This window comes from Physella acuta, unplaced genomic scaffold (genome assembly GCF_028476545.2).
Source record: "Physella acuta isolate Inbredline_101_S28 unplaced genomic scaffold, ASM2847654v3 ptg000933l, whole genome shotgun sequence".
Classification (NCBI taxonomy): domain Eukaryota; kingdom Metazoa; phylum Mollusca; class Gastropoda; family Physidae; genus Physella; species Physella acuta.
This window is the reverse complement of record NW_026732450.1, coordinates 77362-92528: the sequence shown is the minus strand read 5'-3', so window position 1 is coordinate 92528 and position 15167 is coordinate 77362. Positions and strand designations below refer to the sequence as shown.

At 38.6% G+C, this 15167-nt stretch overlaps 1 protein-coding gene across 6 annotated transcripts in view; it reads left to right on the top strand.

Moving 5' to 3' along the window:
• Nucleotides 1-15167, top strand: part of LOC131953597 (arginine-glutamic acid dipeptide repeats protein) — a 167417-nt gene that overhangs the window by 145430 nt on the left and 6820 nt on the right. For all 6 annotated transcript variants that reach the window (XM_059316841.1, XM_059316842.1, XM_059316843.1 and 3 more), the window contains 7 exons: nt 10259-10391; nt 11262-11354; nt 12077-12282; nt 12364-12540; nt 12631-12714; nt 12929-13021; nt 13144-14939. In XM_059316841.1, coding sequence (XP_059172824.1) covers nt 10259-10391; nt 11262-11354; nt 12077-12282; nt 12364-12540; nt 12631-12714; nt 12929-13021; nt 13144-14939 — 2582 coding nt within the window. The remainder of the gene's footprint in view (nt 1-10258; nt 10392-11261; nt 11355-12076; nt 12283-12363; nt 12541-12630; nt 12715-12928; nt 13022-13143; nt 14940-15167) is intronic.

Genomic DNA, 15167 nt, shown 5'->3' with positions numbered 1-15167 from the left:
GACTTAGACGCGCGCGAGGGAATATTTTTCCAGACACGAGAAGCGAAACACGCTCCCTCCTCTTCCAGGTTTCCAGTGGCGCTCTGTGTAACGTGGAGCCACAATATCTTTATTGCTCGGCCAGTTTGTTTTCTCTTCAACCACTCGCGGTAAATTTTTATTTTTTTTAAACTTCACGTCTGCTTGTGTACATTTGGAATTCTTCCTGGCTATTACCTGGTAAACGGTGTAATCGGCTCGAGGAGCTGTAGTCAACTACCGGTGTTCTGTTTCAGTGGTGCCACACGGTGCAAGGGTTTATCCAGGTGGGAGGTATTTCATCCCACCCTCTCTCTCTCTCTTTTTTTTCCTGCATCAAAAAAATTCCAGGATGGGGGGTTGCACTTTGATGCTGTTTAAAGACGATTCTGGACATTTCATTTTCAGGAATTTTAAACGTGGGCATCAAGGTACACATATGATGTGCTGGCAGTTTGCTGTTTGAGTTGTTGTCCTTGTGATGTGTTGGTCGTGTGTTGCTAAGTGATAATGCTAAACACATCCACACATTGATAGACGTTAAAGAAAGCAGTTGAAGATCCCTCCTATTGCACCTGTTTATATTAATCTCCCCGCCCACTGTTGAGCGGGTGCTAGTCAACTCTGTATTGGCTTTAGGTTTCGGGGAACGTTGTTATTTTATCATCACTTAAGTATACGTTTTGTAAACATTAGCTGTACCAAATTGTTTATTTAAAGGTTTTGTGTTTTAAAAACATTGCTACAGATTTTTCGTTTGAATCCCAACCTACTTAGCTCTACGTCCACGGATGCCTGGTGAAATGATGAGGTGGGGGGGGGGGCTCTTCACACACAAAACTGCACCGTCATTTGTCTTAAGTCTCTTGTGTCACTACACAATGAAGTAAAACAAATGCATGTTTGTTAAACAAAACCCAACATCCGACTCCCCCTTCCTCGCATCGCCCTGGCCTGGTGATAGATACAAATTACAAATATATGACACCTTCGGCATTCCATACTCCTCTGGGCATAAAGAAGCCTTAGGTGTGTCAGCAAATGAATCCATCACTTGCCATCTAACCGAACTGTGTTGATTACACGGACTGCTGTTTAACGATAGGAAGATACAGCACTGTAGTGGCGCCCTCCTGCCCGTGTACACCCCTGCGGCTCCCCCTGCTGTTACACCACTACAACCCCCTCCCCCTGTGTTAACCATGTCTTTCATCGTTTGGCTCACAACGACTAGGATAAGTAGTCAGCGAGTTTGGTTTTTTTTTTAAACGGCAGTCTGTTTTATTTACCTGCTTAAACGTGTTGATTGTCTGTGTGTTAAAACGTCTTCTCAGATCAAACGTAAGTGGCAGCTGGAGGCAGGCTTAGGGTAGGTGGGTAGAAACAGCTGGGGGTAATCTGGTTGGGGATTATCAGATAAACAGGTTTGGGGTAGGTGGGTAGAAACAGCTGAAGGTAATCTGGTTGGGGATTATCAGATAAACAGGTTTAGGGTAGAGATGAACAGGTTTAAGGTAGGTGGGTAGAAACAGCTGTAGGTAATCAGGTTGGGGATTATCAGATAAACAGGTTTAGGGTAGGTGGGTAGAAACAGCTGTAGGTAATCTGGTTGGGGATTATCAGATAAACAGGTTTAGGGTAGGTGGATAGAAACAGATTAAGGTAATTGGATAAAAATAGTTTTAGGATTTCAAGGTAGAAAAAGCTTGAGATAATTAGATAAAAATCAGCTTAAGAAACAACCTTGTGTAATTTGGTTCACTGCTAAAGTGACATCTAAACGGCATTTAAGTATAATCCTCAAAGAATACTTTGAAACAACACACCTGGGGGGGGGGGTCCAGTGTTCCCTAGCTACACCCGACAACACCTGAGCCTGGAGGTGTCACCGTGACTTTCTATTTCCCAGTGTCCACCACCCCATTTTCCATGCTTATTTAAAAAAAAATTAGGCGACGTCCTGTTCGAAGGTTGCATACCACCCCCACCCCCAATATTACTAACCACAAGATTCCTGCATCAAATATGACTGGGTTATATATATATATGTAACGAGACTATTTGCCTGTAGTGCCAAATGTTAACGAGTTCTGCTCGACAACGCCAAATGTTACCGAGTCTAACCACTCATTCTACACAACATCGACCACAGTATAGATACTCGAAGATGCAGGTTCGCTATTGATCCTTTTATTACATGAATCAAAGAAATGCTTCACAATAATATAATGAATCAAAAGGAATGCTTCACAATAATAGTCTGAATCAACTGACCCCCAACAGTCCTCACTAGTCTTCACATAACTGAATGCACATGTCTATCGTCCTTCTTAACACAATACGGCTAACCCGTTCAATAACCAACTTGATACTGCCACTCTCCTACTCAACACGTCTCTACAGTTCGGCTTTCCCTTCTCAACTGTCGCCTTCCTATCTTATCTCCTTCGTATTCGTAATCGTATTCGGTTCTATCATAATCGTAATCGTAATCGATTCTAATCGTTGCATCAGAATGTTAATTACGCCGCTTCTGTCGTACAGTCCGATTTAATAAGCCATCTGCATCCTGTCACATCAAAGTTGACAGACCGTATTGCGTTCTTATCGTATCGCTTCCCAAGATACTACGCCTTGGCTTTCTGATCGTTATCAGCCAACACCTGTGTTATTGCATCAGTCGTGTCAAAGTTGACAGCGCTGTACTGCGTTCTTATGTCTCTGGTAACTTCCCCTAGTTACATATATATATATATATATATATATATATATATATATATATATATATATATATATATATATATATACAATCTTTTTTTATAGTCGATACTTAAGTACATGTATATGTATGTTGTTTTCTTGTGGCGTAACTTTATCATCTCACACCTAACCTGGGAATATAGGAACAGACTCGTACGTCACACTAGGCCTGTGGAATCAGGTCACGTGACTACTCCGTACACGTATAAGGCCGTGCGTTAGGTAGCTCATTTATCCTGACCTTTAGAGGCTGGCACCGAGTGCAAGTCCAACAATAACACTCATCTGTTGTAGATCTCTCGCCTCCCGCCTCGGCTTTGATTTTTACACAATCGGTGGATGACTTTTGTAGCGGAGATTCTTGTAAGAATTCTTTGACATTTAGCTAACAAGGGGGCATAAAAAAACGGGTTTTTAGCTAACGTCTTACCTCCCTTTCTTTTGTCAGAAGGCATCCAATCCCGTTCTTTTTCCCAGCTCTCCTCTCTTCTCTCTTCCATTATTTCTTCTTCCCAAACCCTCTTTCTTCGCATCTATTCCTCCCCCCCCCCCCCCCATTTTATCTTACCCCCTCCCTGCTAGATTCTCGTCTCTTCTAATCCACTTGATTTCTCCCTTCTCTTGCCACTTTCTTTAGTTCTCCCAACCCTCATATTTCGTCTTCTTTCCATCTCTTATTTTTCCTCATTCTAATCACTTCTTCTGGGCCTCTCTCTCCCCCCCCCCTCCAATCTCTTTGTACCTCCATTCCCTGTCAATGGCCTCCAATGTTAAAAGGTGACCGTTTATTTAACCTAGTATCTATAGAACCCACCTAGTATCTATAGAACCCAACTAGTATCTATAGAACCCAACTAGTATCTATAGAACCCACCTAGTATCTATAGAGCCCATCCTAGTATGTGTAGAGCCCACCTAGTATCTGTAGAGCCCACCTAGTATCTGTAGGGCCCACCTAGTATCTGTAGAGCCCACCTAGTATCTGTAGAGCCCACCTAGTATCTGTAGAGCCCACCTAGTATCTGTAGAGCCCACCTAGTATCTGTAGAGCCCACCTAGTATCTGTAGAGCCCACCTAGTATCTGTAGAGCCCACCTAGTATCTGTAGAGCCCACCTAGTATCTGTAGAGCCCACCTAGTATCTGTAGAGCCCACCTAGTATCTGTAGAGCCCACCTAATATCTGTAGAGCCCACCTAGTATCTGTAGGGCCCACCTAGTATCTGTAGGGCCCACCTAGTATGTGTAGAGCCCACCTAGTATCTGTAGAGCCCACCTAGTATCAGAGCCTCGCAATGCCACCATGAACGGATACAGAACTAATTTATCTCGAGGTTTCGCCGTGTATCAGTAGAGCCTCGCACTCACATCCGGATCAGCCACAGAACTAAGTTATCTCCAGAAACTACAAACATCAAGAGATTTTCTTCTCTAAACTAATCAAACACTTGTGAACTGCTGATTTACATCTTTTTTTTTTTACATCCATTTTAAACCTACATCAGTTTTACTTCCGTCTAATTTAAACCTACATAATTTCTTAAATTCATCATTTAAACTAAAACCCCATAAAACAAACCTACATCCATCACAATGCTAAACCTATATCCATTAAAGTTAAACCTTTACTTTACTGTTTATCATTTAATTCTCCCCTTTTATTTTTTTTATAAATTTACAAACCAAGTATAAACAAGTGCGTACTTGCATATTAATTAAATATCCTGCCATCTCACGAGCTTTAGCGAACGTTGTGCAAATAGTTAGGAAGCAAATTGCATCTTATCAAAAGATTTTATTCCAGCCTAAAAAGTCGGTTCATTTTTTTTAAAGACGTTCAAGGGGAAACAACCAATAAAATGTGTGCCAAAGCTTGATTTGCTTCAGGTTTTTTTTATTTGCATATAAAATGGGGCTGCTTTAAGATGAGGCTTAACTGAAAACACGATATCAATTTTACAAGTGATAATAACAGTTTTACATTACTCTCTAAACGTCGCTTTAGTTTCACTAAATTTTATTTAGAGCTGCGCGCGCAGCGTTTTCGACTAGTCCATTTAGATGAGGGGGGGGGGGGGGGGTGAAAGTTAATGGACTTGAAATGTGTTTTGTGCTTGAAGTGTGATCAAATGTCAGGGTACAGATAGGACAATGCTACAGGATTCTGTGAGTTGTATGTATGGATTCTCGTAGTGTCATGTAAAAGGTTGCAGTTAATTGCATGATTTAAAATTATTTTGTAATTTATCAATCGTGTAAGTTGTTACCCTCTAACTTGTCTTTTTTTTTAAACTGTATTTACTACAACTCAGATTAATTAATCATTTCTTGTTTTTCTGCCTACAACTAATCATTTGTTTTTTCTGCATTTATGCCTACAATAACAAGTAAAAAAAAATATTTTCAAATCGAGGCTCTGGCCTTCTTTCAAAAAAAAAATGAACAAAGCACAACGCCACCCTAATGAAGCTTGTAATCGAGAATACAACACCACGGCTGTTCGCCACGTTTCACTATTGAGCCGATGTTATCGACTTGCCTGAATGGCTTATTGCTCTTGGTTGGAGCGTAATGGCAGCGTTGTTATTCCCCCTGCCTTGTCCAGAGCTGCGAAATAGTCCAATCAGATCGTCATTTTACCTGTTTGGAATCGAGTTTCAAGTATCTAAAGAAAATAAGCTCCGCGGTAATTGTCTAACGATGGTATCGAGTCGGTGTTTGTCGTCTTCTGTTCGGTTTGTTGTAAGACGTCACACGAGCCAATGGAATGGTAGCTCCCCGAGGACGTCACGTGATCCGGGTGAAAATGGTAGCGCCCATGTTGTGGGTTGACTCGGTGATCTAACCGTTGGGTCTAAAAATAATAGTGTTGGCTGACTCGTGTGTTGGCTTTGGGGTTGGTACTCGGGCATTGTTTGAACCGTTTTCATCTGTTTTCATTTTCTCGTGGGTTAATCAATCATCAGTGTGTATACTGTAATATACTGTACATATGGCTTAGCCTAAGTATCGTACACTTATTATGTTTGACCCAAAATTATTACTGTTCCCAAACCTAAACAGTCCGGGTAAGGTTTTGGGAAATGAACCATTAAACCGAAAATTAATATCGAAATTCTTTTTAAAAAGTATCGAATTATAAAAGAAAACGATATAACTGGACTCTTGACCAACACCCCATCCCTTAAATCACAATATGATAAACCGCCCCACACCTTACAGGATTAGGATGGACGTTATATTAATTATTATGGTCGGTACGATATAGCAAACCCCTAGTTAGATACATCTTACTTATATTGTACCATGGTATTTTGTTCCCAAACTCAAACTTTCTTTTAAACTGTATAGATCTAGATATTAGCGGCATTGCATTAATAATAATATTGGGGTATGGGGTGAGGTGAATTATACTTGAAATTATTTAATTGCTGTGGATGTATACCCTCCCTTCTTCTGATTAAATGTAACGTTTTCTGGTTTCCTTGGTAGCACCTGGTCTACTCATGTTCCGGTTGTTGCGTGAAAGTCTTCACTTCCGGAGTTTATATCTTATCGCCCCGTCTCGTGTTTATTCAGACTTCCCAACTAAAGTTTCACTACAGTAGGGCGTGGATTTTTTTTTCTCTCCCTTCATTGAACTGCGGTAGACACGGTTAAAACGTTTCTTTGTCTAGGGGTGTCCATGGTAAGACTAGCTCCGTAACATAAGTATGGCAGGCAGCCTCGACATAACCACCACACAATAACAAGTGTTTTCTCAAAGATGGAAGTCCCAAACCACAATGCTGTGGTGGTACCGTTTTACCAGGGGGTGACCATAGCAACACCATTGTCTTGAGGTGACAAACCCATTATCGAGAAAGTCATTCATCGGCAACAATCACCAAAGGAGCTTAGGCGTACCGTCGCTAAATCTAGAAGTATCCCCTTTATCCTCCAGCCGCGTGTACGCCCACAAAGTCTGTGAAGATGTCAGCTGTACATTTGTTGTATTAGAGAACATGGGTGTGGGATCCTTAAAGATGGTGCATGGGTGATTTGTTACTGTAGCCTATATACTAAAGCTAAACAAATATACTTTTGGCGTATAGACTATATATATATAGCATATCAGGAGCTAAAATGTGTTTTAAAAAGTGTTATTTGTTATGGGATGGCTTAAGTTGTTGGTTGTTTGGAAATATAATTAGGATTTTAATTTTATAACTGATCGTTTTTTTTAAGAATATGATATGCCGATTTGGTTGTTGTTTTGTTTTTTAACGAGAGCCTGTAAATAATTAAATATTTGTATTCTCCCATAGGCCTAATCGTTCACTGATTGTTTATCTTTGAGTCAGCCTCAGTAGACGAGAAATGTGCTGAGCAGCTCTGGGCTAGACGGTGCTCCAGATTTTGTTTATTGTGTTAAAATCATTCCTTTTGAAGGGGTAAACAGCGCCTGTGTCGTGTACGGATACAATAAAAATGGGTGTAGCGCTGTACAAACATTATTCCACCGCCTGTCATTGGCTTCAAGTTTGCCTGATGGCGTCCCTTTGGAGCTTGGAGGCCAAGAAAATTTAATCCGAGGCCTCTCGGTCTTACACCATACACGCGAAACACGGCGGTTTGTCTTTTCCCCTTATTCTCTCAACATTTACCCCATCTCTTCCCCCTCTCCCCTCTAGCCACGGGAAGGTTTTTGAAAAGAGCTAAGCCCCAAGTATTCTCCTTTTCTAAAAATCCCTGGGTCCCTGACACAATACTACACCGACAAACACCTAGTCCAACCCAAGCCTCACTACAGGCTCTCAATGCGCCGAGCTGTTATAGATCGTTGTTCGGCTGCTATGTCAGGTCGTCGCCATCTTGAATTGTTCGCCCGCCAGCCGATAGCGAAACTCAGAGCATGTTATGTTATTGGTGTTCTAGGCTTCGTGTTGTAGTGGCCAGAAATTGAAAATTGGGTTGTGTAAAGTGTATTTCGTTGGAATATTAGAGTATCGTTATTAGATCATAAACGTTTACATTTAGTCTAAACGATATTCTTTTGTGTCGTGGATTATTTTGTCTTGTGTGAATATTTCAAAGAAATAAATCGAGTTTTGGTGCACTGAACGTGTGTAGCGATAACAAGGAAACAAGGTCGTTGAGTTATTTCTGTAGCCTATCAGCCCCGTTTATTTCAGAAGCTGCTGTGTATTTTAAAAGGTAGGCTACAGGCAAGCATATTTGCCTAAGTTTAGATCTAGAATAGAATCTAGATAGATTCTAGATCTAGAACTTAGATCTCTCTACTCTAGTGACGTCTAGATCTAGATCTAGTCTCTACTCTACTCTGGTCTGAGTAGATTTGATCTCATTATTAAAACTAGGCTATGCCTAAGTTAAGTTTAGCTTAGGGCTAGGCTACATCAAGATTCTAGATCTAGATCTAGATCTAGAATCTAGTCAAGATTGATCTAGATTCTAGATAGATCTATCTGATCTAGATTCTAGATCTAGTTTAGAATTAAATTAAGAGTATTTTAGAGTTCAATGGAGATCAACACTCTGATGTGACTTCTTGTTTCATACCATCTTTATTTTTACTGACACTGATACTTTTGTGTTTACCAATGCAAGGTTTTCTTTAATTGCTATTCATACCTAGAGGTCTAGATCTAAGTGTATTTAGATCTAGCACTGCCACAATTAAATCACTTAGGCCTGCATTACATATGATGATTAGTCAGTCTTTAGATTTTTACTTCGGGTTACACTACATTACACAATACACATCGTCAATAGTCACATTCCTGGAGGGGGATTTAGACTAAAGTGATAGATCTATATGATGGTGGGGCTCAAAAGAAAGACATCATATTTAGGCCCAATACATTTTAAAAAATAATAAGGCCTGTATTTAAACCAAAATTTACATATTTTTAATCTCCTTTTTAAATAAACTTTGCAATGGACACCAGCGAGATGACAAGATTCCTTCCATAATGTTGTTGACATGGAATAAAAACATGCTTTTTAGATTTAGACCATTAAAAAAATATATTTTAAAAAACTTAAGCCTAAAATTAATTTAGAAATTTTATATTTTTAGAGTAAATGTTATAAAAGTTGCAAATCTAGAGAACTTGAAAATAATTAGTTGAGTTTAAGGCTACATTTCTATTTATTTTCATCAAGCCTAAGTTATAACCGGATGTTTCACTTTCATAAGACAAATATTGATTGGCTGTACAGTAACTATTTGTTTAAAAATCTTTGCAGATCAAGTTTTTAAATAACAATGCAAATTTTAAACCCCATGACCTAGCTTTCTATTTTTAGCTTACAATGTGTACAATAAAATTTATGGCGGCCTATCCAATAGCAGGATGCCATTGTTTATGTCGCCATTACACGTGAAAACCAAATTGTTTTTGCTTTTTTTTTTTAATTTTTATTTAGTTACCAAAAATATTAAAAACATCAAATACATCCAATCTTTAGTAAAGTCAGAAAAAAACCATACAGGCAGGATTTTATAATCATATTAATTGTAACTACGCCGTGCATGATTTTTAAATTAATTTATGGACCTCTCAAATACCTTTGAGACTTCTCGCTGGTGTCCATTAGCCTAGATCTATATACTTATAGTCCACTAAGTTTTTTTTTTTTTTTTAAATATACCTAATCTCGGCCCAACTCATTTAGAATTTTGTAAAGAAATTACTTTTTTTTTATTTTTTTAAATGCTAAAATTGCAATTTGGGGGTAGGAGATGCACGAGTGCTACGTTGTTAATGGGGGTGGGGGTAAATTAGCCAACAAAGTGTGCTCCGCACTGAGGATATTGAAAAGGCCTAATTATTCTTAAAAAGCATTTCTCTCTCCTACCGTAAAATGATTTTTTAATCTAAATGAAATATTTTGTGGTTGAAGCTCATTTGCATTTTTCTTTAAAGCACCTATTATTTTCCAAAAACCTGCAGAAATTAACTTGAAAAAGATACCATACTTTCTTTTTAACTTCACTAAAGAGAACAAGATTTTGGTTACATTTAGATTAAACAAGAAAAAGTTATATTACAAGTCTAATAATTTAGAGGTAAAAATTCTCAATTCATAGTTCATAATTATTGCAATCAGTAAATTATTTTTACTCATGGGTTCCACTTAAGCACATTTCTGTATTATGAAACAGTTCCCACTGTGTTTGCCCCAATAATTTATTATTTAAACTACCTTTACCACACATTACTATATTCAGCATTTAATGGTTAAACTAGTACACATCATACTGTGATACCAAAAGAGTGCTAAAGACCATATTGACTGGCAATATTTCTTTGAATTTCTTTACTTCTTTTGCAGCCTATTACTGTGTCATGGATTCCTTTAATTCTAACTTACACAATACATGCATTTTTTAAAATTATACAGTAACTGCAATGCTACAATAAAATATTTTAAAATTATTAATGTATATAACTTTCAATTTTATTATTCCACAGAGTGAACTAGTTGAGTTCTACTACTTTTGGAAAAAATCACCAGCTGCCAACAATTCAAGACCTACATACAGAAGCAGACACAGAAGACAACTAAAGAGGCAAAGCCCCAGAAATAACCAACCAGATAACGAAGGTCAGTAAGGGGAAAGAAAAAATATTTTTGTACTCAAAATGGTAGCCTGAAAATAAGTTTGTGAAAGTCGTTTATAAAATGTATTATTTTGATTTGTAAACATTAAAACTTGTGTTAACTAAACATGTTATATGGTTAAAGCAACTAGAAATGTAAAGGAAATCCTGTTCTTTATTCCCACAACTGCTTACAATGTTAATTGTTTACAATAAAATATAGAACCTTACCTTCAGCTTTAAATGCCACAACTCCGCTCTTTCCTTGCCCTCAGTATGTTTTAAGACTGACTTTAATTGTTCAACTCTTTTTAATAACCTGTCAGCTTTTATGTCTGCCGTCTTTTGAAGGGATTTTGTTGCAAAAGTAACTTGTGCTTTGCCTCTTCTCATCCATATCATGTATTGCCATTGCTATTAGATTTATTTCTCCAAGACCTCTGTAAATCTGTTTGATTTGGGGGTTGTTTTTTTTATTATTATTATTAATTTCAGTTTGTTGAATACTCTTTTACACAATTTTTTGGCTAGGTTTTTTTTTTTCTATCAACACTACTTTTTTAACATATGTGGCTCTATGCACTAAAATTATGACCTGTATCGAATAAATATTTAATTGAGTATTGATTATGAAATATTAATTTATACTAGCTTAGCTAGTGTTGAATTCTCATGGTTCTCATTATTCCTCACCTGCTTATCTTTGTTTCTTGGTTCTGTTTTAGCTCAGTTTTCTCAATATGCCCTTAAGATGTAGGGCTAATGCTCCTATAAAAGTTGTAACAAAATAAAAGATTCTTGTTGCTGTATTAATATCTTGTAAACTAGTATTATGTTCTTCCTACCTTATGACCATGGTCAATTTTGATTACAGTAAGCACTGGGAGTGAATCAGCAGGGGAAGAGTCTGAGGAGAGTGATGGAAGTCGAGATGTAGCTAATAGGTGTCAACGCTGCTTCACCACAAGTAAGTTAGAAACATGTTTTACATGTTGAAAGGTGATGTCAACCTGTTTTTTTTGTTTGAGGGTAGTTACACAACAGTAACAAAGCTAATTTGTCATGATCTGGTTTACTTAATAGTTATTGCTGGTCTGGTCAGAATAGTCTGTCCATTTCATTTGGCTGATGCTGACTGATTAGACTTAGCAAAATAAAGCAATAATTCAGGGCTTCTTTGATATTCTTATAATAGTTGCACACATTCCTTATGATGATGTTTTAATACTAAATGGATTTGATTGAATTTACATATGTTATATGCATAAGTCTATCAGTAACATTATAATAAGATGAGATTAAATATGCAGCAAAGAAATTCAAATCTTTCTCAGATATAAATAATGCTATAGAAACATTGCAAGACTTGGAGTATAGAAAAACTTATAATACCAGTGCAAATTGCTGAGAGATAGAAACAAGTAAAGCCTTTTTACAGGTCTCAGTTATTCTTAGGTTCCACTATTGATTTTTGTGTGTCTCAGACCACAGAGGATGTGTTTACTCTTCTTATTTCTTTGCTGTACCCTGGTGCATTACCCTCATCAAGCAAGTGATGAAGAAAAATATATACACTATATTTTGGGTCTAGAGTAAACAACTTTAGATAGTGAGATATTAAAATTTGATGTCATTTTTTTTTATTTTTCATAGCTCTTTTTTAAAAGTATCCCTTATCTATATTCATAGCTTCTAAAGACTGGCACAATGCTAAGGACGGCGGTGTCCTGTGCACAAAATGCCGCCTTTCTTACAAGAAGTATGGGGAGGAGTCAGGGGTAGATTCTCCACCTCCCAGCACCAGCCCAGACCAATACTTGTTCAATCCTGTCCAAGAGGACGAGGAGAGTACACCTTCCAAGCACAATATGCGCACACGTCGCAGCAATAATACAGTAGGTTTTTTTTTTACCAGGCACTGTTTTACTACACTCAACTATTAAGCAAGCTTCTTTACTTTATTTCCTTTCATTTAGTCATCAACAAACGGAAAGAAAAAAGAGTTAAACAATACTAGTAGCCCAGACGTAGAAGGTGCTGCCACCAACCCCAGCAGTGCCAACTCATCTACAACAATACCCAGTAACAATAAAGTTGCTAGGAAATCTCCAAATAACCCAGTGGTTGAAAAAGAAAATAGAAAAATAAACCAGGTATGTGTGAACTCTGCTGTCTCAGAATTTTTTTACCACTAAACTTGAAAATTATGTATTTACTCTATAAATATGTTGTTTATTTTTTAGAAACCTAAAGAGAATCATTCTGAAAAAGCTAAGAAAAGAAGAATCAACACAGAAGAAGACTCCAAGTCTGCAAAGAAGAAAAAGGTAAGCTTATGTTGTTTGTAAAGTCAGTTTTATTAAACTGTCACTTTTAAACAATGGTCATTCACTAACAATTTAACCATAGATTAAATATATATTTACTATTTGAAGGTAGCTGTTGCTTTTGTCATCTCTATCTCTGCTAAAATGTATCAACTGTTGATTGTCATCTATTGATGATTTAATTCTATTTGTTTTAATTTGTTTTCCCTTTTAGGAGAGGTCAGATTCTGAATCAGGTACAGAGAGTAGCTCAGTTTCTGGTACAGAAGACCTTGGTAACGAGGTTGATTCGGACGATAACAATCAGGTCAGTAAACATTTTTTCTGTGAATATACCATTGCAGTTTGTGTTTAAAAAAAACATACTATAATTCCCCTGTTTATGATCTTGCTTGATATTTATTTAAAAAATGCCAATGTTACATGTAGGAGGAACTAAGCAGCAGCTCAAGACCTTCAAGCCCAAGCTCCGTAGAACGTGGTTTTAAACCACTTCAACCACAGCCACCAACTGCCATCGCTCTGCCAGTCTTACCTAGCTCTGGATCAGCTGCAGCTAAGCCTGTGACACCTCCAGAAATAACAAGCACTCCTCCGGCTGCTGTGCCCACCACTGCAGTTTTCACAACTTCAACAAAAACAATATCTGGTCCTCCAGTGTCATCCCTGCTCACCTCACAGCAGTACCAGCAGCAGTTGCCAACTATACCACCATCACTTCCACCCCTCAGTGGTACAGTGCCAACTGGAACCCATCTTGTGACTTCAGGACCACCTGCAACTACATCTTTAACGCCATCTGGTGCCAATATCCATCAGCATCGTCCCCCCAGACATTCATCACCATTACCAGTGTTCAAACCAGGAATTGGTCCAGCTCCTGGCCATATATCAAATATTGGAACTATTACCAATAACAATCATAGTGGCCTTGTGCCATCACCGTGCAATTTAACCTCGCCCCTAGTGATACCTACTCCAACATTAAGTCGAGCATCTTCTACTGGGACTTTTATCCCACATACTGAACTCTCAGTCCCAGCCATATCTGTGAACATATCTGCCAATATAAATACTGTAACTACTGCTATCAGTAAAACAACATCAGCCCTGACTTCTGCGGAATCAGTCATATCTTCATCATTGTCTAACCGCTCTACTGTCATCTCAACCAGTAGCAGCAGCAACGTGAGCAATAACAATATCAATTCTCACAGAATGCAGGATTTAAACGACGAACAGGATAAGAAGCCAAATGTACCCCCACCTGGGGCATTCTTACCACCACCCCCTGGATCTGTTCCTTACACACCTTACCACACCCATCCATACTACTACAATCCCCATGGGGCCGGTCATCTTCCTCCACACTTGCATCCATCTGTTGCGATGTCAGTGGCATCTGTTGGAGGAAACCCACATCAACCTCCTCCAGTCCCAAGCCTAGTCCCTATTAAAAAGGAGCCTCACTCTCCACCACCACCATTGAAGCCATCTGACAAAGCATCAGATCTCTCCACGAGTTCATCATCTCATCCTCTCCACCGGCCACATCCAGAAAATCCAGCTAAGCTGGCTCATAGCTTCTCACAACCTAGTCTGTCCTCCTCTGCACCATTGCCACCACCTCCTCTTACAGTCATTGACCCTCGTGATGGCTCAAAGTCAGAAGATCTCTCTAAACCAGACCCATACTCAAAAGACAATCACAGGGGTCTTCCCCAATCTCCACATCGTTCAGAGTCTCTTCAATCATCTGCTCTACTCAGAGAATCTCGAATGGACAGTAATCTTAGTGTTCTGCAAGAGTCCAGAGCAATCGGACTGGTCAGTGGCTTGAATCCACCACCACCAGGACAGCATCACAAAGATGACCCAAGAGCATTGCCAGCAGCATTCCAGCCTTACTCCCATCATCACCCGTCTTCCTCATCTCTCTCTCACCATGCCGGAAGCTCAGTGCTTCAAGTTCCACAGCCCCATTTGTCATCAGACCAGTCCCATGGATCTGCCTTACATCCCTCGCAGTCACACATGCCTGACTCAAGTCACCATTTAGCTAGGTCAGCTTCCAGTTCAGACATGGACAGTCTTGTCAAGAAGGAGCCCATTACTGTAGAGGAGATAGATGTTGATGAGGATGAAGATGATGGTCGAGGATCAACAACTCCAGGTCCTACGCCAACTATGTGTAACCGTGAAATATACAAGAGTAAAAATGCTTTGTAAGTATCCAATTACTATTTTGATCAAGGCATTTTAAAAACACAGTTGGACCTTGAAAATCAAATTTGTCTCAGACGTTTTAAATAAATTAAAGTGACCTATGTAATGAATCAGCAATCACTTAGCAAATTTTACTTCTTTTCAAAACACTTAATACACTGACAGCTCACTTCTTTAAAAAGTAGATCAATAAGAGTGATTGCTATATCAATAACTGTTAACTATAA